Genomic DNA, 22,634 nt, shown 5'->3' on the forward strand with positions numbered 1-22,634 from the left:
CCACAGCCTCAGCAGCTTGGTGGGGGGTAAATTGCAGCCGCACTGGAGACCTAGTATGCGCCATATTTTAACACATCCCCAGAGGTTTATGTGCTCTTGTTCATTTGAGGCATAAGTAGTGGAGGGTGCATATTTATTTGATGAGCTTCTCAAAGAAATAGCTTCTAAAAGCAGACTAAGAAATAACTTGAAAATTTGCCTCCAATGCTTTTTTTTTAAAATACTTGACACTTGAATAAGTATATGAAAAATTCAAAGGTTATTTGTCCCTCCATTAAAAGAGACTTTTCTATAATTATAGCTGCCTAGCTATGGTATAGACAAGCTTTCCAAGTCTCTAAGCAAAACTTGACTGGCTAGGAGATGTTTTGTAAGGTAGCTACCACGTACTGCCTGTGCCTGAGAGATCAGATTTAGAGGTACTTCTCGCAAGTCGAGATGTTAAAGTATCAGCCAGGCAAATGGAATATTGCTGATTCCCAGCAAGATCACCACATATGACTTGAGATTTTCCTAAGAAGGCTTGAAATGAGGGTTGCTTCAGAGCGGGGATCTGAATGGACAATAAAAACAGCTTTCTCCGGCTTCACTGAGAGCATGGTCATCTGCTGAGATTCCAGCTGAGATCAAGCTTTGTGTACAGTCACCAAACCCAGACATTACTGTGGATGCCAAGAAGTGCATGCTGACAGGAGCCTGATATAGCTGTCTCCTGAGAGGCTCTGCCAGTGCCTGACAAATACAGAGGTAGATGCTTGCAGCCAACCATTGGGGTGAGCACTGGGTCCCCAATGGAGGAGATAGAGATAGGACTGAAGAAGCTGAACGGTTTGCAACCCCATAGGAAGAACAACAATGTCAACCAACCAGACCCCCTCAGAGCTCCCAGGAACTAAACCACCATCCAAAGGGCACACAAGGAGGGACCCATGGCTCCAGCCACATATGAAGCAGAGGGTGGCCTTGTCTGGCATCAATGGGAGGAGAGGCCCTTGGTTCTATGTAGGCTTTATGTCCCAGTGTAGGGGAATGCAAGGGTGGGGAGAGGTGGGAGTAGGTGAGTAGGTGGGGGAACACCCTCATAAAAGCATGGGGAGGGGGATAGGATAGGAGGTTTTGGGCCAGGGGGAACTGGGAGGAAAGGGGGATAACATTTGAAATGTAAATAAAGAAAATATCCAAGAAAAATCAAAGGAGGAGGAGGAGGAAGAAGAGGAGGAGGAAGAGGAGGAGGAAGAGGAGGAAGAGGAGGAGGAGGAGGAGGAGGAGGAGGAGGAGGAGGAGGAGGAGGAAGGCATCACTTGCAATACCTGAACTGGCCCACAGTCACACTCTTCTCCCTCATCCACCTTCTTGTTCCCACAGAAAGGATAATCATTGAATTCTTCGGGAAAGGGGTTGTTGAGTATGCATGCTGGTTTCTGATCCTGCAGAAATTGCTGGTATTGGGTTTGGCTGCATTTGCTGAATTTTATTGCAGGGATGCTAGAGATGAGATGAGGTGAGAATAAAGATTTGCTTCTGTAAACATTTAATAAAGAATTGGAAATGAAAAACAATTGCTAACTACTGGGGCAGAGCCATGGTCGGGTGTGTTTTTATTTATTTGTTGTGTTGCAGAGACAACTACCAAATTTAGTTTCAGTGAAAAATTCTGATTATGTGTCTTCCAACAAACCCTTCCTAAGACAACAGTTGGTTGTCTGTGTTTCCTGTTCCTACTTAGCCCCTAATGTATCCCACTTATTTAAAAAATATTTTTATTTTATGTTATAGGTGTTTTGCTTGTATGTATATCTGTTTCTTGTGTGTAGTGCCCACAGAGGCTAGAAGAGGGATTTCCCACCACCCCACCCCCTGAGCTAGAGTTAAAGATGGTAAAACTTCATGAAGATGCAGGCAGTTGAACGTCAATCTTTTGCAAGAGCAACAAGTGTTCTTAATAACTAAGCCATCTATTTAATCCCCTAATGTACCCCTCTCAACATAACCATGTAATAATATAAATCTGATTTACCATCTCTGAAACATTATAAACTTCTCAACCAAGTCAAGGATCACATTGTGTTTAGTTCCTTAGGAATAATCATGAGTTAACACAGTGTCTGGAATAGAGTAGTTTGATATTATGTTATATGATATTATATGTTATACTTACATATTATAAAACATTGTATTATTCATATAATAAACAATATGTACTCATTATACATCATAGTATATTATGTGGTATTGTAGAAATAAACTCAGCAGAAATATTAAAAGCATCATTAGGACTTCTAAATGCTCAGTTTTAAACTAGCACTCCACTCCTTTCTCTCTTCCTTTGGTTTGATTGCTTTCAATGACTGAATACAGAAGAACTTTTAGAGAATTGAGACTACTAAACAGGTTGATATGACCCTGAGAATATTACTAGTTTGATATCAGTTGCTGAGTTCTACTCTGTGACAGCCACTGCATTTTGAGCATTAGCAATTTTTCACCATTTTAAAAGTATTTGTTTTTAAATATCATGTATTGTGAGTGTTGATGTGGGGGTTCATATGCAGGTACCCACATGGGCCTGAAGAGGGTATTGGACCCCTTGAAGCTCGAATTCCAGGTGTTTGTGAGCTGCCCAATGTGGATGCTACTAAGCTTAGGTCCTGTGCTTGCGAAGGAAAATAAGTTTTCTCCAAAGGAGTTTTCATTAACCTCACTGAAGAGTAGGCTGTGCTCTCATCAGTAAATGGACACCAGAAAACAACCTACATAGTACTTTTGTAGTCTGTTGTCTCGTACGGCTCCACTTGAGCATTTCTTTTTTAATTTTATTAGTCTTTGCTTGTATATTATGGTTTTCAGTTTTATATTTTTATAGGTCTTAGAGTTGTGTGTGTGTGTGTGTGTGTGTTTGTTGTGTTTTTACTTTATTTATGTATCTGTTACCTGTTTATTTTCTAAAGAGAGAGAGAGGAAAAAACTGGAGTAGAGTTGGGTGGGTGTGGAGAAGGTAGGAGAGGCTGGAGGAGGGGACCTGTGGTTAAAATATATTATATGAAAAGTTTTAAAATAATATATGAATGATAAATCTTCATATACATTATCAGAGCCTCACCTTCCATCGCCCATCACACATTTCCCCAAAGGACAGGTGCATGGAAAGCCATCATGCTGCATCCCCAGGCTGTGTCCCAGCTGATGTGCCATTCTGTTCCCAATTATATTTACATCTGGTAGAAGATCCTGATGGGAAAAAAACATAATAAGAGATGTCTATAGGAGACCTCCAAGTAGTTTATAGGTATTATTTTAAATAAACGGTTAAAAGGCCAGATTTCTAAATCTTAATTTGTTTGGATTTGGGAAGTGATAGACTTTATTACATCTCATTTATTCTGAAGTCCATAACTATAATTTATAATGAAGTTGGGAAAATGACTTTTTTTTTTACAGATCCCTAACTTTATAATTCAGTGTACAACATACTCCTATTTGTTGTATTGGCTGCCTTCTTTTTCCAAATAGCTAAAATCTAATAACTAATGTTATGTACCTGACTGTGGTGTCTCTCCAAAACTGATATTTTGAAGTCTTAAGCCCCAATGACTACAATGTTTAGGCCAAGGGGACAAGGTTCCCAGCAGTGATATCAGTGTCCTAATCAAACAGGCTCAAGACAAACCCCCTACAATAGGAGACAGTGAGAAGCTGTCAACCTTTAGTCAGGAGGTGGACTGTCACCAGGTACAAACGGATCAGGTTCTTGGACTTCTCAGCTTTCAGATTTATGAGAAATACATTTGTGTGGTTTACAATCTGCTCAGTTTCTGGTATATTGTTGCAGAAGCCCATATGGACTTAATGCAAACATCCCACACAGTTTTTTAAGAGTGACGATGCCTTTTTTGTACTAGATTTTCCAGGGTCCTCAACAGAGAAGTTTGCTATATTCAATCTATCCTGACATATTGAGCAATAACGCTATATAATCTTGTGGAGGGAGTTTGTGTCATGAGAAAACTCTGAAAGTCAGAAACATAAAATTCATTGCAGAATCCGTTGCTGCCTTGCCCCATAGATCTTGTTCTTGCTTTAACAATTCCAGAAGGGAATAAGCCATGCACATATGTTAAAGCTAATTGAATATCCTTATTTTATTTTGTTCATATGAAGCTTCAAACGCTTCTTTGTCTTGCTAAAATATGATCATTGAAATTGTAATAGCTTCTATTGGGGTAACTTTGTATGCAGGTCTTATGTCATTCAGCTACTAAGGCAGCCCTACGGTCACAAAAGTGATTACAAAATAATCAGTTGGTAAGGTTATTTGAATAAACAGTAGCTTTTAAGTGTCAACAAGACTAAGCTGGGGGCAGCAGCAACCAGGAAAGGTTAGCAAGGAAGTAAATACAAACCTTCATGTTTTTAACTATGTCTCGGACAGAGTTACATGAATAACATTTACTGGATGCTTTGAGGCTTAGGGAAAGGTCATCCAGTCAAGATGAGACAGTGATTCATAGGCTCTGTACTTGCTAAACACGATTTTTCAAGCCTGTCTTGATATGGCACATTAAGTGGCTTTTGTACTTGTTTATTTTAGTTCAAAAACAATGATGATGATTAAATCAACCTAAAATGCCATGGAACTTACTTGTCCTTACAAATAGTTATATTTAACACATGAATGAGCTTTATAAATTGTTATACTTAATACGAGAATAAGTTTTAACAACTATGGAATACACTGTGGTAGTTTCATACCTGCCCTCCTAAGCTTTGAACTGTAGTTTTCTCTTACTGGTTAACCGCAGTTTTTCACAACTCACTGTTTTATTTTGTTTTGCTTTTCCATTTACTAAAGGGAATACAGGTCTCTTCATGACATACCTTGGAAATATATGTCAAATACAGATTGTATATGGCTTTTCAATGTGATTCAGATAAATACAGAAAACCAATTCAAACACTGTGATTAAATGTTAGGCAACCAGCCCACCTTAACAACACTGCATGAACGAAGGATCTGGCATATCCCTCCTGGGTAAGCAATTCCTTGCATAGATGTGTAGAGCCACTTCCCACTAAAACAAGATATAAGAATACTTATTCTTAACTTGACTGAACAATTTGATTAACCCCAAATTCAAACTGCACTGAAGTACCACAGTGCTAACCCTTGCGCTAGTGGAACAATTCTCTCAGCGCTTCACTTAATGGACATGTGGATGACCCAAGTTGATACTGGGCTCAGTTTAAACCTAGAGGCACAGAGAAATCCAGCTGTAGTCTTGGGATGAAATTGGAAAACACAGGATGTAATTTTTTTTCCTAAGGAAAACAAAATGAGAGAAGAAGAATCTCATTTTGTTTTTGTTCTTTTTGTTTGTCTGGTTGTTGGTTTTGTTGTTGTTGTTGTTGTTGTTGTTGTTTTGTTTTTTCTTGATTCTTGTCTACCTTGTGCTCAACTTTGGATAAAACAATTTAAGTGACAAAAATAAACAAAACCTACAATGAGGTAATCAATTAAACTCTAAAGTGTTTGGGAGGCAAATGTAGGAGTGGAAATATAGTAAGGAAGTATGGCACTAAGAATCATGTGGTTGATAACACTGAAAGTTATCAATCATAGACGGTCAGAGGAGCAGTGACAGTTCCCACCCAACATTTAAATGAACCCTGTGGAAAGAAAAGTCTATTCCCACAACTCCTAAAGTGATAAATGTCTACACTGTAGGCAATTTTTCACTTGACTTGGATGCAGCACTTAGATTTGGGCCTTTGTAAACAGCACTATCATGAGCTAGAGGACAACAATTAGAATATCAGGAAACTCAAATACAAGAAAGAAGGCAATATGAAGGCTATCCGCCTTTTGTTTTTAATTAAGAAGATACACTCTGTTTCTATATTCATGTTTTATGTGTCAATGTTTGTTTCTGAGCTCAGCCTGAAAGCTCTACTCTAGCTAATCCTGAAAAAAGGATCCACAGATGGGATTTTCAGCACTCTGGAGAGATATAGGCATTACAGACAGAGAAGTAGGAAGGGCAGGCACTTCTCTAACACAGTGGTGTTACCAGTATCCAAAGAGATGCTTGAAAGCTACTATTGTTCTCAAGTGGAAGGTGTGGTCACAGGGTCTAGGAATTTTATTCCTACATCTATATATCACTTTCCTCTGAGCTAAGTATATTGCTAGGTATTTTGAGCAGAGGAATTGATAATTAAATAATCAAACATTTATGTAGAAATATTGAGGCTATTTCAGGCTAAGATTATCAGAGCAGATTATCTAGAAAGCTAGGTTTGGGTGATATATTAGAGAGGGCTTGGCCATGGATGATGGTAAGAAGTGTCAATGGGTCCTCAACTTAACCTTGCTTAGGCATATTTTCAACTCTGCAATAGACTATATATATTCATATTTCCCAGTCTCATAAAATATTAAATATTCTACTTTGGAATTTTCTGTACCCATAATTAATATTTTGTCTCTGTATAATAACCAAAGTAAATAGTTTTAAATGCTTTTGTGTTTTTTCTTTTTTCTTCCTTTTTCCTTTTTCATTTGTGTGTGTGAATGTGTCTGATTTGTTTACACAGGTGTGTAGATATGTATGTGCCCATGTGTGGGCATCAAAGGCCAGAAGAGGATGTCAGGTGTCCAGCTCTATCATTCCATGCCTTATTACCTTAAGACAGAATCTTCCACTAAGCCTGGAGCTAGGGCTGATGGATAGCACACCACTGTGATCCTCCTGTCTTTGCCTAACTCATGGTGCTGGTGTCATAGGCTTATACATGGCCATACCTAACTTTTACATACATACTTTAGATTCAACTCATGCTCTCATATTTTCATTGTTACCTACAAAGGCAATTTCTCAAGTCCTATTTTGTTTTTAATAGTCTGTCCAATATGTGAAGGAAAATAGAATAATCACATACCTCAATAAAATCACATGATCAAAATCCTTCCTTTTTTTGAGAACTGTTTCTTGCCAAGTTGAAAAATGCAATAAGGTACTTTCTAGATTGGACACTATTTCTATCTTGTCCCCAGCTGACCATATTTCAAAACCAGCTAAAGTCACATGAATGTTCAAGGTTTTATAAATCTGTTCAAAGAGGAAAGAATTTTCACAAAATCAAATTGTTTGAAGTTTCTTTCATTTTTTTAACCTGTATTCCCTTTTATTAAAAAATCAATTTCAACTTGTTAAGTACATTTTATATAGCACAGCCTTTGTTTTATAAATTGATATATTGAAATATAATACAGACTACCATATAGAATACTGTGTGAATTTCCATAAAGAAACTAATACAGTAAAAGGATGTTTGAAAATACCTTAATCTTAGCATAGAGAGGGCAATGATAAGCATGAATGAAAATACTAGAAAAATTATAGCCTCTCATAAGCACATCAGAAAGCTGTGAATAACGAGGGGGAAACCCTACTGGCTCAACACTAATCAGTCAAACTGAAATACAAAGCATTGAAAAAGTGAAACAAACAGAAGACAGGATTTCCTGCTGTAGGAAGGGGCTAAAATAATACGCACACTTCATGTGATCTAGCATTCTAACTTCTTCATTATTTACATAAAACAAATGAGTGTGAACAGATGTTTAAAGTGGTTAGCAAAAATGCCAATAGAAAACTCTCCTTCAACTAATGAACGAACCACTACTAATCTAGACGGGCTACTCCTTCAGCATCTTTCTCTGCATCTCTTTACCTGAGTAATAGACCCAGGACGTGTTAGAATGATTTGGCAAAAGATATGTACAACCCACAATTTGTTTTAGTAACAATTCTCCTTCTTTAATGTGTAGATGGACTAATGATCTTAATAGATTATAATGAAGTCCTGATTCGAATGATAAAGCATTGGCAATAAATCATAGCATGACTTTTTTATTATTATTATTACAGAGCACTGATTTTAAAGTAGTGTGGCCGAATATTTACATGCTTGGTTCTCGGGTTGTCTGTCGGTTGTTTCATAATTTTTGTGTTAACAGAATTTAAAATTTTTATTGTTTATTATTATTGTGATGTGTGTGTGTGTGTGGTGTGTTGTGGGAGCAGGTGCATATGGCAACTACAATTATGAAATTCTGAAGACAACTTAATGGTATCTTTTCTGTCCTGCCCCATTCATGGAGAGTCCAGGGATTGAGCTCAGATGCCACCCTTGCATGGTGCTCGCCAAACACCTTTCTCTAGCCACCGAGACAACTCACTGGTCCTCATCAACTTAGACAGCAAGTGTAATTTAATCAGTAAAATAAAACTTCAGTGCTGTGGTTTGTTGCTCTGATTGTTTTGAAGAGATCTTTACTAACTAGTTTACCAGGTGGATCTGTGGTTTATGCTAGATTAATATCAAACACAACACTTCTTTCAAAGGCCTGACCTAAATAGTCTTTTGTAATTATACTTTCAGATTGATTTAAATTATATTATAACTTACCATGTTGACAAAATTGACCATCCCCCAAATTCGTTTTCTTAGCTTGTTTTGGGGTTTATTGTTCCTGCGGTACTAGAAACACAAATATGGCATTTGTTACTTATCAGTGGTGAGGAAAAAGCCCAGCAAAATACTTCACTTACTATAAAATATTGTAGAAAAACAAAAACAAAGGCAAAAAACAAAACAAAAGAGACGTCTACAGCAATGGAAAAGAATCCTCTTTCCAGTGAGCTAAGACTAATCAAAGTATGAAGACTTGATAAGATAGTTGTTGAAATAAAATAACTAGACAGAGTGGTCCCTTAATATGTGATTTAGCTTAGCACTATTTTAAGGTTTTCTTTTGAATTTTGGATATCTCCTTAAACAACAACAACAGCAGCAACAACAACAACAACAACAAAAAGACAAAAAACAAAAACAACTGCTTAGTGTCCTCTAGAGCACATTTTTATTCCCAGGCAAATGCCTATATTTTAAGCATAGTTTTCTTTCTCCCAATCGTTTAACCATCACTGCTTGATATTTTGTGCCAAATCTGAGCATAATAATATTTTTCACTGATGTTTTAAATGTGTTGTTTTTTTATATACACACAATCTCCTACTGCTTATAGAATATGCCATACAATTGCACAGGGTCAACCTAGCTCAGTTTTTTTTTCTGACTTATTTGAAAAATATATTCTCACACCTATCTTCGGTGTTCTGAAACTTCCTTCTATTGTTATCTGATTGAACATTTCTTTATTTCTGGAAAACTCTTAAGGGTTGCTTCTCAAACAGTATTAAGCGCCTTGGGTTGCCTATGTGCACTCACTACCATTTTTTTTTAACCCAGTTTTTAAATTTCATCACTGCTTTCATAGTTTTAACTCTTTACTTCCTTGTACTGTGTGAGTGATTTCCATGCTTCAGTCTCCCATTCATATATTCTCTCTTTATGTGTGCTTAATTTCTCTTTAATTTATTTGAACATACATACTTTTTGCTCTTACAGATGTTAAAGTAGTTTTCCCAGACAGCCTATTGCATATCACTTTATGCAGTCTCTCTCTTACTCATCTATTCATACCGCTCTATTTCATTTTTATTTTGAATAAAATAGGGCTGGTGAGATGGCTCAGTGGGTAAAGAGCACCCGACTGCTCTTCCAAAGGTCCAGAGTTCAAATCCCAGCAACCACATGGTGGCTCACAACCATCCTTAATGAGATCTGATGCCCTCTTCTGGTGTGTCTGAAGACAGCTACAGTGTACTTACATATAATAAATAATAAATAAATCTTAAAAATAAAATAAAATAAAATAAAATAAAATAAATATATATATAATTGCAGTATCATTGACTATCACATCTTCCATCACATTGGTAGGCTGCCTCATGAGGTCCATTTTATTAGGGGTATTGAAATGGCTTTGCTGGGAAATTTCTACTTGGGCTCTAGTTGTTTACCAGATCTCCAACAGATTTTATGTTGAAAATTTTGCTTAGCACATCAGCCACTGAACCCTGGATGCTCCCATGCCTGTCGCAGAGCTCTGCACAGCACAGGCCTGGGATCTGTCTTCCCATGATTGATATTTTCCCCACCATGGCTTCAGGCAGACAGGAAGTCCTCTCTATCTTCTGGGGTCTTTGTGGAGCTCTTCAGTGACAAGGTTGCTTTCACGACTAAAGGCACCACTGGGAAGTATTATTCCTTCCTTTGATAGAATATTTAAGTCCTTAATTCTGTCTTCCCCTATGCTCAAAGAAAGGTGACACAACCTCTAAATTTGACTTCTCATTCTGATGACAATTTTCTCCTTAATTTTTAGCGTTTGGAAATTTTCAATTATTTTCTGTTGCGCTCAATCCTAGATGGATGATCTGTATTCAAGCTTTTATAAATTATTCAAAATTTCTATTTGTCACAGACGGAAGGGAGGTTTTATTTTTGATTAATCTGTTAGATGATGCAGATTCTCAAGGGTTTCTAATAAAGCTCTGGTTTGAGGAGCTGAAAGAAGAAGTCAACTTAGAATGGAATTTAGTGGAATTTCCTCTTTTTCTAAATGAGAACAATGAATATGGCTTTAAAGGGAACAAAGAGTATAATGTCCATCTAAAAACTTACCACATACTCATCAGCAACAACAAACAGTTCAATGAACTTTTCTTTGTGATGGTCCTGAAAATGGAGATAATTCAATGAAATTTATTACCAGCTTAATAGAAAAAAAATCAATATTTTCATGATAAGGAATGTATTTGAAGGTGAAGTAAATTAATGTATCTGATACATTCATGAACTTTTATTATGAAAACACCTGGACCTATACATTACGTTTTAATGAACCTTGAGTAGTATTCTACCTTTGACCATCTTGCCTTTTTTATTTAGATATACAGCTCAAACTAAGAGTTACAAATTAAGTATTTTTTTTGTATTCGGGGTTTCCTTTTTTCACTTACAGACAAAACTCTTTGCAACTAAGATCATGTGCTACTAGCTTATGTATTTGAATAATAATATTAATATCTATACATACACTCATGTATTTGCATACAAACGTGTATGTCATACTGCGGAATAACTGCCAAGAATACCCACATTTCCTTGACTTTTCCCTAGTACCCCCTATCCTTTTTACTATGCGTTATTCTCAATTACAAGGACATATATAAGCCTTTGTTTTACAGGAAACACGAATACCAGTATATTCTTCTAAATTTTCATCTCAGTGGGTCAACTGCATCTTCTGAGCAGTACCCAAGGCCTCTCTTCAAAGATTTAACCAAGTTATTCTTTGCTGGACGATGTCATTATTTAGTCATTGAAGTGACTCAACCAAGAAAGCATATGATGTTGTAGATACCCACTATTTAGACTATGAACATGAGGAGCAAAACGAGCCTGCAGCCCACCAGCTAACATCAGGGAGAGTCAAGAAGAGAGCATCTGATTCTGTGGAAGCCTGAAATCACTGAAAATCTCTTAACCTTGGTTGTCTTTTACCACACTGCTGGAACTGATGGAAGACATAAGCTTGTTTTTTCATCAACAGTTTTCCTCCCAAATGATAAGGAAGACAAGGAAAGCCCACATCAAAGATAAGATTCAGGATATGGCAAATTTCCCTTTTCCAGTTGCTTACAGCCGTAATACTGTTAGTCTATAAGGAGGATAGACGGTTTTTCTCTTTATCGGGACTGCTGGAACACCATAAAAGAAATCAGAAGTGTTTTCTTCCTGAGGTAAAGGGGGATTAAAGTACTCACTTCTGCGTTATGTTCTTCTATATTCTCAACATCTATCAGAGCAGACTTCTTAGTAAAATTGAGCCCCACGCAGGAGTGATTGGTAGCATAGGGTGCCTTGACATTGTATTTGTACACCAAATGTTCTCCATCATCTGAGTATTTTACTGGTTCGATGAGATACCGCTGGTCATTCACCCTGAAGAAACCCCTGTGGAAACAGCAGCATGACATTATTCCAAATTGCAGCTATCCAACTCTATTTTATTAACACTAGACTTTTCAGGAAAGGGAAACTCTTGGGCAGCAAACATGCAACACAGCACTGTGGCCTCTCAGTGAGTCAGCAATTCTAGAAGTCAATTTAATCTTTATCTTCAGAAGCATAGTTTTTGCTTGGAGCATAGGCAGAAAAGCAGTTTTTACCCATGGTTACCCCAAAGGTTTTGCATAAATTTAATACATTCTTCAGGCACTATCTGTAGAGTAAATATCTAACAGTACAAATACAGTTGTTTAGTTTTGTCATAAAAGAGGTCCTCACTCATGCCAGTCCTGGGAGCTACTCAAGAAAAGTCAAGACGAATGAACACAGAACTTTTTCCTTTCTTCTGCCTTCCATTCCCCCACAAGTCTTCCACTTTTAGCTTTATCTCTAAGACTTACAGAAAAATTATTTCTGACCATATATTTTCTAGATCAGTATGGGTCTGCCATTGTAGACAGAAAGGTGACTGAAACAGTAGCATCAGAGGAACCCCAGAGCTCAGAGTCAGGAGACCTGCACTGCTGAATCAGTCCAATATTCTCAAATTTGGCATTCTTAAACAATAGTGTAATTTTGGCATCCTGGCCTCTAATATGAAAGTATATGGTAGACAGTGTCCAGGAATCTTCCATCTTTAAACCCTTACATCCTGTGCTGAAGACCCACTTTGTGGAGGGTTATCTGTTAGGTTTCTTGTTGGTGAACATTAGCATAAACACAGGCTATAGTTCATATTCACTACAGAGAGCACATAGCACCCCCTCTTTCCATTAACTTTTATATTTATTAAGGTTGGTGAATAGAAACCAGTCAAGTGATTGTCTTTAAAAATCTATAGGAAATGAATTAGAAAGCTACTCTGCCTTACCTCAGACCATTGCAAGTGCTGATACTAGCAGCAGAATCAAATTCATGAATGATGGAGCCTTGGTAAAAACAGTGATCCTAAGACAGAAGAGTTGATTAAGGCAGGTATAAATACTGAAACTGTATGAATATTGATAATTAATTAATTTCTATCAAAAATAAATCAGCATTTGATAAGTGACATTTGCCATGAGTTTATTTGTGACATCCATTTAAAACATGTGAATATGCTTTGGGGACTTTTTATCCTAACTTAATGACTACTTCGTGTAAATGCTTATATAAATTCTTTCCTCATAAATTTGTCTATTGGGCCACAGTATCACTTTCAGATGGGACCCTTCTCTTGTAACTTTGACTTTGACTCTTTCTCCATCTGCTAATCCTTGATGAAGTATTGTCATCCCCCCACAGCCTGTTAAACCAAGGCAAACTTTGGATGTTTTTAGAATTAGACCCTGCTCTCCAGCCACCTCCCCTTAGGTCTGTCTCTCTTGTTTCTCTGTTTCGATCCAGCTGGCATATTTATTGTTCCTGCTTGGTGCACTGCTCATAGTAATTACATCAGGCAATCCTTATTTCTTCTGTCTGCTAATGAACCCAGAGGCGACACTTCTATGGCCTTCTAAGGCCTCCCACCTGTTGCTCTTTTCCTCTATCTTAAGACAACATGGTGGCTTAGATCTAATTGTCATTTAAAGTCATTTTAAATAGAGGAAGTAAAGTTTTAAAGAATACTTTTGGTCAGAAGGGGTGCTTTTGCTTAATGGCCATAGAAAACAAGTTCTGCAAGGGTGAAAGAAAAGAAAGATTCTGTATTTCTAGAATATCAGTCATGCAAAGCTTCCTTTGCAGAATGAAGAATAAAATCCTAAATGTGAGTTTATCAGAAGGGTAGACAGAGCTCCTACGCCATATAGGAGCCAGTTCATTGTAGATCTTGTTTCATATATTTAGATTTTATCCCTTTTACTTAAGTAAAACTCCATCAAGGTATAATATGTTTGTTTGGACTCCTGCTTTGTGCTTCTTTCACTTACCACTATAATGAATAAAGAGAAGCCAGATTAGCAAAAATAAATAAGTAAATAAAATAGTAATAATATGATGTAACCTTCAATCTGCTCACTAGGAAGTGATTAGCTCTCCTTAGGGCTCAAAGGGCACTGTTTTCCATTCTACTGCCATTTATGTAGACTAGTCAACTCAGGGCTAGTTCTTTTAAAGAAGTTTTGAAATAGCTTGTAAATCTGCCATTACTGTTTAAAATCATACCAGGAAATAAAAGTTTCAGAGAGGAGACAAAGTAAGGTTTTGTAAGATACCAAGATCTGTGGATGCTTGGTGAACACTTCTCTCTTTACGTTGTAGTATGTTTCACTGTAATTTGAACTGAGGAATTCCCTGAAAGAGAGAGGAGAGACAATGAGATGATCCATTCTAACCCTCTCCACACACACAAAACCAGTTATATGGTTGAGGAGTCTTGATGATATCCTAACTCTCAGTTATCCTATCTAACTGTAATTATTTTTTTTTAAAAAGAAAAGAAAAGAAGAAAAACACGATCAAGCATTCTGACTATAAACTCTCCCCAAACTGAATCTCATACTATTACACATACTATAGACAAGTCTGCAAAGTAGTGTTTGGAAAAACCTTCTGTAAAACAGTTTATAAAGTGCAATTAGAGTTTTGACCTAGACATATAAGGGTAGTTCAAAGTTCCAAGAAGTGTAAGTCACACTAAAACTGCTGTGGGGAATTGCAGGCTGGTCTCCAGTCAAGCTGAGGTCTGAACCCTGATGGTTATAATTCACCTACATGACACAGTAGGCGTTCCCTCATGCTCCTGGAACTCCGGCCCCTGACTAAGGTACCACCTCCCACAGCCCTCACACGAGAAGCATGGTCAGTAGTCACATAAGCAATGGCCCCAAGCTTCTGACCTTCAGGCTAAACTCCTCCCCAGTTACCTAGCAACAGTGAAGACCTTAAAAAGGGGTTCTCAGCCTGCACCTCACTCTCTTATTCCTTTGTCCTCTCATCTCTCTCTTCTCACTTCTCTCTCCTCTTCCCTTTCTCTTTGTCTTCTTCTTCCCCCTCCCTCCCTCCCTCCCTCCCTCCCTCCCTCCCTCCCTCCCTCCCTCCCTCCTTCCTACCTTCTCTCTTTTCCCTGCATTTCTATAATAAAGCTCTAAAACCATAGAGTCTCTGCTCTGCTCCTTCAAGTTCCGCTGCGCACTTTGGTCAGTGTTGGAACTTCTTCCGTCTTCCTTCTCTCCCACAACCCTGGTGGCTTTAGCAAAGTAGCTCCGGAGGGGTCCCCAGGCAGGGCTGCCCCTTGAGCACCCCCTGAAGAGTGGGATAGAGGAATGTCCACCCAGGGATGAGTGGATAGGGTAGATAGCAGCCCTCCCACGCCTGACTGACCAGAGAATGGGGAAGCTCTGGCGGGGTGTGGGCATCTTTTTCCTTCCGTTCTTCCCCAGGGCCCCAGCCACTCCCCCTTTTAATTTTGTTCCCAACAAACTGCTTCTGAGAATACCTGCTCCAGATATGGCCCTATTGTTTACAAATGTGACTCCTTCAATCCATCTTCAGATCTTTGCCACATCGATCCATTTGTGTTAAGACAAATCCCAGAACATTTCCCAAGGGACTTCCTTAATCTGATAACATAACTCCAGATCGTACCGTTGGATATTAAATAAGTGGAGTCATAATAAGAAGCTTATTGGCCGGCCAAGCAGATACTTCCAAATTGATTTATAGATTTAATAAAATCCCAAGTAAAATGTCAATAGATGGTATCTTTAATTGACAAGATGAACGTAAATGTACACAGAAATGCATCATGACCCTGGGCATGTTTTTGTTGTTGTTGTTTTGTTTTAATTCATACACTATCTATTTATCTATCTATAATACACACACACACACACACACACACACACAAAGAACACTGAGGAAAGACAAGAAGAAGATTCTCTGTTAATATTAACCTCCTCTAACTGAGGATGAATGCTGACTCTGGAAGTATCAGTGTGCGAATATTCTACTTAGAGGGACTAGATGGCCCTCTAATTCTCCCAAGAATCAAAATAGGAAAAGGAAATTAGTAACTGGAGGACAGAATCAACACTCTTCTTGCTCCTGATATGGGATAGATTTGAAGAGGACAATTGCATGAAGACTTGAGAAATTCACATTACTGGCAGTCTGTACAAAACCATGAGTAGCATATGCACCTAACCCTATAAGATAGGCAACCATAATAGAACTTACCTTGATCTTAGCTGGGCATTGTGGTGGACACCTGTAATCCTAGCACTAGGGAGGCAGAGGCAGGGGGATACGAAGTTCAAGGTCATCCTCCTCTACATAGTGGATTTGAGTAGAGTTTGGGTTACAGGAGACCCTGTTGAAACAAAGCAAAACAAGCCATACACTTTACCTTGCTTTCAGAAGGTGAAGGATTAAAGTTTTTTTGCCCAATTTTATTTCATACAACAATTCTTCTTCATATTCCTCCTGAAAAACAAGAATGTCTCTGTGAATTCCACATATATTTATTGGAAAGGAATGTCTTGAGGAAGGGGCATATTATCCACCTACAGCTCCCCACAGTAAGTTCAGGGAGGAAACCTTGACAAAGGTGAACTTAAGAGAGACAGAACTATAAGGATGGTTTTACCAATCATATCTCAGTTAAAAAGACATTTCTACTGATGAAATCAAATGGATAATATATATTTGCCTCTCAATCAGGAATGTATGAGCCACTTCACATTCACTTATACCTTTATCAAACCCTCAGTTCTTCCTTTTTTGTGTTTTAAAAAAGTTTTGCATATAGACTCCATTTTCTTCCTCTCTCACTCCTAAATCATTACCACTTCTGATTATAAATAGTTGCATTGTCTACAGCATGGTCAAAATAAGTAAGGATTTGATACACACTAGCAAGATGCTATGAAGAAAGGAGCAAAGATTCAGAAATTCTAACAGCACTGTCAATAGCAGCTCTGGTTGGATAGCCCAACAGTAGTGTTTATCAGTTGTAGATGCTGTCAGTAATGAACAGTGTGATTCTAACGTTCTCTTTCATTGATGACTATTGGCACAGCTCTTCTCCTCTGGTTTAGTTATTAGTGATTTGATGAGCGTCTGAGTCATTGTGTTTGTTTGTTTGTTGAGAATTCCTAATAATGCTGGCCCATAGTTGTTCATAGGTGTTGCCTATTTTTAAGTGAATTCTTCATCTGTTTGGCAAAACTGTTACTTCAGACATAATAATAATAAAACCAATAGAGTAGATTTTAAAATCATTTGAGAAGAGAGTACTGAGTTCTAGTCCAAGTTTCCTATCATCAATATACTACGTAGTTATGGTTTTTACAACACGTGAATCAAGATTGTGTTATCATTAAAGTCCACATATATTTTCCACATAAATTTTTATATTCTTTCAATTTTACTGTCTATCTTCTTCTTCTCGCACAATCCTAACCCCAATGCCATGCTATGGTTGCTTGTCGTATCTCTTTGGTCTTCTGAAACCCATAAATTCCCTATATTCTCTTTAGTTTTGATGGGTTCGATATTTTTGCCTTGTCCTCATCAGATGTCTTATAGGGTTTTGAATGTTTTTCTTAAAGCTCTCTGCAGCTATGATGGTCCCAACGAAAACCACTAAAGACAGTATTACTATGCCACCTTAAGAGTCCATTCTGTCACTCATCCATCTTATGGATCATGCTGACCTTGGTCAACTGGCAGACATCTTATTTATTTACAATTTTCTCTGTATAAAGTGACTCTTTTACCCGATGCTTCACTCTTTGGAACAAAATCATAGTGAGAAGCCTATGGTTAAGAAATGAGAACCTACACTATACCTCCTAAAGGTAAGAGGTTGGATAGAAAGAATCTGTCCTATATATTCTCCCACTGGAATAGTCTCCCATGTGTATTTATTTATTATTTTATTTATTTGCATCAGCAAAGCCTCATGGATCCTACTGGATTATTTATATTGCATCAAAACCTGTCATTTATCTTATTATTCACATTGTGCCATGTTTTCTCTTAGACTTTTTATAAATTGAGTCCTGATCTCTTTTGATATGTCCCCATCCATATGGATCTGGAGAATAGGTCTTTTGTTGCAGGTGTGACACTTTTCAGTTCTAGGTTCATCTCTCACATTCCTCCCTGGCCCAGGCCAATCTCACTCAGTTACACTAGAGCTTCTGATATAAAATTTGGATGTCATAAGACAAATGTTTCTGCACAGTGATCTGTAAGAAGCTGGCTCCTCCATTGGCTTTATATCAACATTTTAACTACATGAAGGCTTGAGAAGATGAAGAAAGAGCTGAAGATCAAAATAATATTTGACAAGAACTTTATTAGAGAAAAATAGTCCAGAGCTGTCCTGAGGAGCAAGAGAGCAGAGAGCTGCTTCTGTTGCATCATGCTATGAGACCACGAGAGAGGCCTAGATGTTGCTTTTTAATTACTGAGAAACCTACGAGTGAGGGATAGAAAACTAGCTGCTGCCATGCCAAGGGGAAGAAATGCCAAGGCACTAGAAGTGTTGTATTCTTTTGTCAGAGCAGAAGACTCTATGTATTTTCTGTGAACCCAAGTTAAAAATCTAAGTTGTAAAATGCAAATACCTAAATATTACTCTCTAAGAATACCTGTCTAACATGTTATATAGAGTTCCATCACATGTGTATTGTCTATCGTCTACTGTAAATATTCTTTTGAAAATAATATTGTAGGTATTTTTAAATAGTAACACTTGGATGGGATCCTTTGTAAGGCCAAACTTTTTTTTTTTGTCCCCATGGATGCTGTTCCATTGGGCTGCAGAACACGTAAAGCAAATTATCCTGTGCACTGAAAATTGACAAAAGCAAAATAAAGACTTGGGGTTGTGCTCTAAAATGGAGGGTACATGACACGAGTCTGCACAGACTTAGGGAAACTCCTCGCCAAAACTGACAGATAGAAAATAGCTCCCCCAAAGCTTGAGCAATCACTATTGTTCCTTTGCTAACCCACTAAGGGTCAGTTACCCTTGAGCATACACTGTAAACCAAGTGGGTGTCTCCCACAAAACTGAAAACCACATTTGCTTCATAGTTACTCCTTCTTGGAGCCAGGGCAGCTTTTTGCCCATCTGTGAAAGCCACTGAGTCATATTGACTAAGTCAAAATGTATACCGGTATGTCAGAGTCATGGATGCGTTCAAGATCCCGTTTGTGTAGCAAGGGAAGCTTTTTAGGATGAACCAGTTCTTGACCCTCTACTCCAACAATCCCCCTTTCTAAAAGAAAACAAAAAGGGAAAAATGCATGTGTTATTACAAGCCACCTTCCAAGGAGTGACAAATAGCTTTACACTCCTCTAGTTCACGTGTTTCCAATGACCAGCCGTGCACTCCTATCGTCCTTAGCTAGCGATGTGAGGAAGTTGAGATGGCTATTTACAGATCAGTGAGACATAAGGAAGGAGGCGGACAAAGACACAGCATCCTTAGGCTATTTCCACCTTGCTCTGAGTTACCACCTCTGTCATTTCTGTTCTCCACATCTATCTCCAGATGCTGCCTTCTACCAAATCCTGTACAGAAACGACCTATTTCAACATTAAATACCTCTTCTTTTTTTTTTCTCAGTGACTTTGCATTTGTAGTCTTAACTTCCATAGGTAAAGCTCAAATCTTCCACTGCTTAGACAATCTTAGCTGGCCCCATATCAATGCAAAATGTTATCTTTTTTATCATGTCCTGTTATATAGAAAGTTAGCTGTGAGTGTATTATGGACCATATATAACAATAAATATTGAATAATAAGAATTTGGGGGTGTACTCAGATTTGTACCAAGGGTTCACCTGTTAATGGATTTTGTGACCACTTGTATCTATCTAATCTCTGTGATCTGCAAATGGTATTTTCATATTCTTTATCACTAAAAGGTATTTTAGTATAGGGTTTTAAACTTTCTGACATACAAAGTAGTTAAGGACTAACACAGTGTCTATACTTCTACAGGTATTTTGTAAATGCTCATCTCTTTCCCTTTCTCATGATTGTTAGAGTTTAAGGGAATATGAATTTTCATAGACTCATCAAACCTCTTGATTAGTTGTAACCCAATCCAAGCCTGACATTGCTATCCTCAGAGTAATCACCAATTTGAGTTAGAGTTTTTGTAATCCCTAGTTAAAATATTGTAGCTAAAGAGATAATGCCTCAGGTATAACAAATAAACATTGCAGAAAAGAATAACACATACCTTGAATGTGAGAAATAAGGACAGTCATCCAAAATATTCCTGTGGTTAACATTCTGAAGGGTTATCTGGGAGAAGCTGCACCCTACTCCCCGTTCTTGCTTCCCCTGCAAGGATGCCCAGCCTAGTAGGTAGACAGGCAGTTTTGATCAAACACAGGAAACACTCTGAGACAGTTTCACAACTTGTGCAAGGCTTGAGGCTAAAACACAGGGGTGAACATCATGTACTAATTAAGGACAACAGTGGAGCTAGTGGGGGTGGAAATGAACCTGGCACAGATTCTACTCTGTGTCTAATATGATTAGAGTTGGATTAAAACTTCTGAGATGAAAAAAAGTCAAGAATGTTTTAGGGAAAACGATCCCTGAAGTCTACGACATATACTTCGGTTGAAGTAGATGAAATAGAGAACGACATACAAAAAAAAAAAAAAAAAAAAAAAAAAAAAAAAAAACACTTGAGAGCACTGGAGAAACAAACAGAAATGTCTAAAAAATGTGTACATGTTACAAGTTGTGAATTAATTAAAATATAAGATATATTGAAAGGAGAAGTAAGATGCTTTGTAATAAAACACTGTTTGTAAACTAATACAGATAGAGAGATGTCCAGGGGGTCATGGATACATCTCTTTACACATTCTCATTGTCTTATAAGGCCAATGCATCTCCTCTTTTTCCACTTAGGATTCTGTCCCCTCTCCCAGTTCACATCATCCCTCTAATATTCCCCAGCTATTCAGCTTCCTATGATTTAAAAACCTTATCACACTCCCAGAAGTATCCTGCCTGACTGGGATTCTGGTCACTGGCAGTTTCTTTGCACTCTCTTTTCAGATCAACTTCCTCCCAGACTCATTTCTATTTCCTTCAGTATTCTCTCTGTCTCACTTATCTGTCTAAACCTCTGAATTCAATATCCCTAGAAGCAAATTTGTTACTTGAGTGCTTAATATCTCAAATATAATATAATTCTGGGCATCTACTTCCACCCATCCAACTTGGTGTCTTTGTAGTCTCTTCTAATTATATTTGCTTCGCAGACTCTCTTATGTGAGTATTGCAGCTCCATCTTTTCATCCACTTTCAGTCTTCTCTGACAGCTTACATCTCATCCATCAGCAAACCCAGTTTTTCCTGAAGAGATAGCTGATAATCTTTCATATATTTTCTCCTGTGCTATTCCAAGATATCGCTACATCATTTCCACTTGTCCCTTCCCCAGACTCAAGTCTTTATGTTTTATTTTGTGACACATTTAGTTTAAACAGGGCTATCCACAGTATCCAAAACAATCTACAGTTTTTACAAAATTCCTATTGAAGTTCCAATGATGTTCACTATAGAAAATAGAAAAATAATTCTAAAATTCATATAGAACAATAAAGTATTAGAAAAAAACAAAGTTAGCTTAATGAAAAGAACAAAGCACCGGGTCTAATATTACTTCACTTTAAAATATTCTACAATTTCATATAATCTACTCATAATGGTGTGGTATTAGCATAAAATCAGATAGCCAGGCCAATGATACAAAGCAGAGACTACAAGCAAAGACAGACATGCACAGCTAAGGACACGGACACACCAAATGGGCAGAGACATTTATTTCAGTAAATCGTGCCGAGAAAATGGGCCATCTATGTACAGAAGAAGGAAAGGAGGCTACTTTCCTCATTATTTAGAAAAATCAACCTCAAGTGAACCAGAGCTTAAATCTGTGACCTGAAACCATGAAAGTGGTAGAAGAAGAGAGCATGGGGATGAGATGAACTCAGAGTGAGTAAGTCCTCACAAATGCTGGAGACGAAAGATAGTGGAACAGCATTCTGTAGAGTGAGAAAGGTCTGCACCATAAAGGAAACCATTATCAGAATAGAACAATAACCTTCAGAGTTGGAGGAAAGATTTGCGACCGAACAGTGGGTTAAAAAGAACTCTCCTTCTGACTTGAAAGTAAATTAAGTAACCCGGAGGCCCACTAATGAAGGTCTGATTGTAATTTTCTTTGTAGACACAGGGGCCAACATCAGCCTATTAACTATGCTTTGAGTGCACTGAAAAGAACATCACATTCAGAATTGGGAGCTGTGTGTTCTCCAGTAACTGATTCACCTACCCTCGGCAAGTCATTTATTTCTTTAGGCTTCAATGTCTGATTTATAAATAGGGGCTATTATAATAATGTTTAACCTTTAAGAGGGCTTTAGCATCAAGATGCCACGTGTCTGTCCTCTGACTCTACATTTCTTTTACTAAGTAAGACCTTATTTGAGTAGAAAGTGTCACTTGAGAAAAATAAGAGACAATCATAAAAAATAAGGATTAAAAAATATTTTCCATTTCACAAAAGAGGCAAAGACACAGATTTTTCTATTAATACACATAGACAATATCTCGTAATAAACACAACAAAACGTATAACTAGTAACACACTCTAATACCTAAAGGAAAGAAGGGTATGCGGAAGGC

General features: G+C 37.7%; 1 protein-coding gene across 1 annotated transcript in view; it reads right to left on the minus strand.

Annotated features, from left to right (window-relative positions):
• Positions 1-20,229, minus strand: part of Adam7 (a disintegrin and metallopeptidase domain 7) — a 36,354-nt gene extending 16,125 nt beyond the window's left edge. The window contains exons 1-12 of the mRNA NM_007402.2: positions 20,164-20,229; positions 19,087-19,190; positions 16,307-16,383; positions 14,175-14,253; positions 12,851-12,927; positions 11,736-11,925; positions 10,591-10,644; positions 8,470-8,541; positions 6,937-7,106; positions 4,985-5,069; positions 3,101-3,228; positions 1,311-1,485 (exon numbers count right to left, since the gene is read on the minus strand). Of these exons, the coding sequence (NP_031428.2) occupies positions 1,311-1,485; positions 3,101-3,228; positions 4,985-5,069; positions 6,937-7,106; positions 8,470-8,541; positions 10,591-10,644; positions 11,736-11,925; positions 12,851-12,927; positions 14,175-14,253; positions 16,307-16,383; positions 19,087-19,190; positions 20,164-20,215 (1,263 nt within the window). The 5' untranslated portion in view covers positions 20,216-20,229. The remainder of the gene's footprint in view (positions 1-1,310; positions 1,486-3,100; positions 3,229-4,984; positions 5,070-6,936; positions 7,107-8,469; positions 8,542-10,590; positions 10,645-11,735; positions 11,926-12,850; positions 12,928-14,174; positions 14,254-16,306; positions 16,384-19,086; positions 19,191-20,163) is intronic.
• Positions 20,230-22,634: the final 2,405 nt, after the last annotated feature.

Source organism: Mus musculus, chromosome 14 (genome assembly GCF_000001635.26).
Source record: "Mus musculus strain C57BL/6J chromosome 14, GRCm38.p6 C57BL/6J".
NCBI lineage: Eukaryota > Metazoa > Chordata > Mammalia > Rodentia > Muridae > Mus > Mus musculus.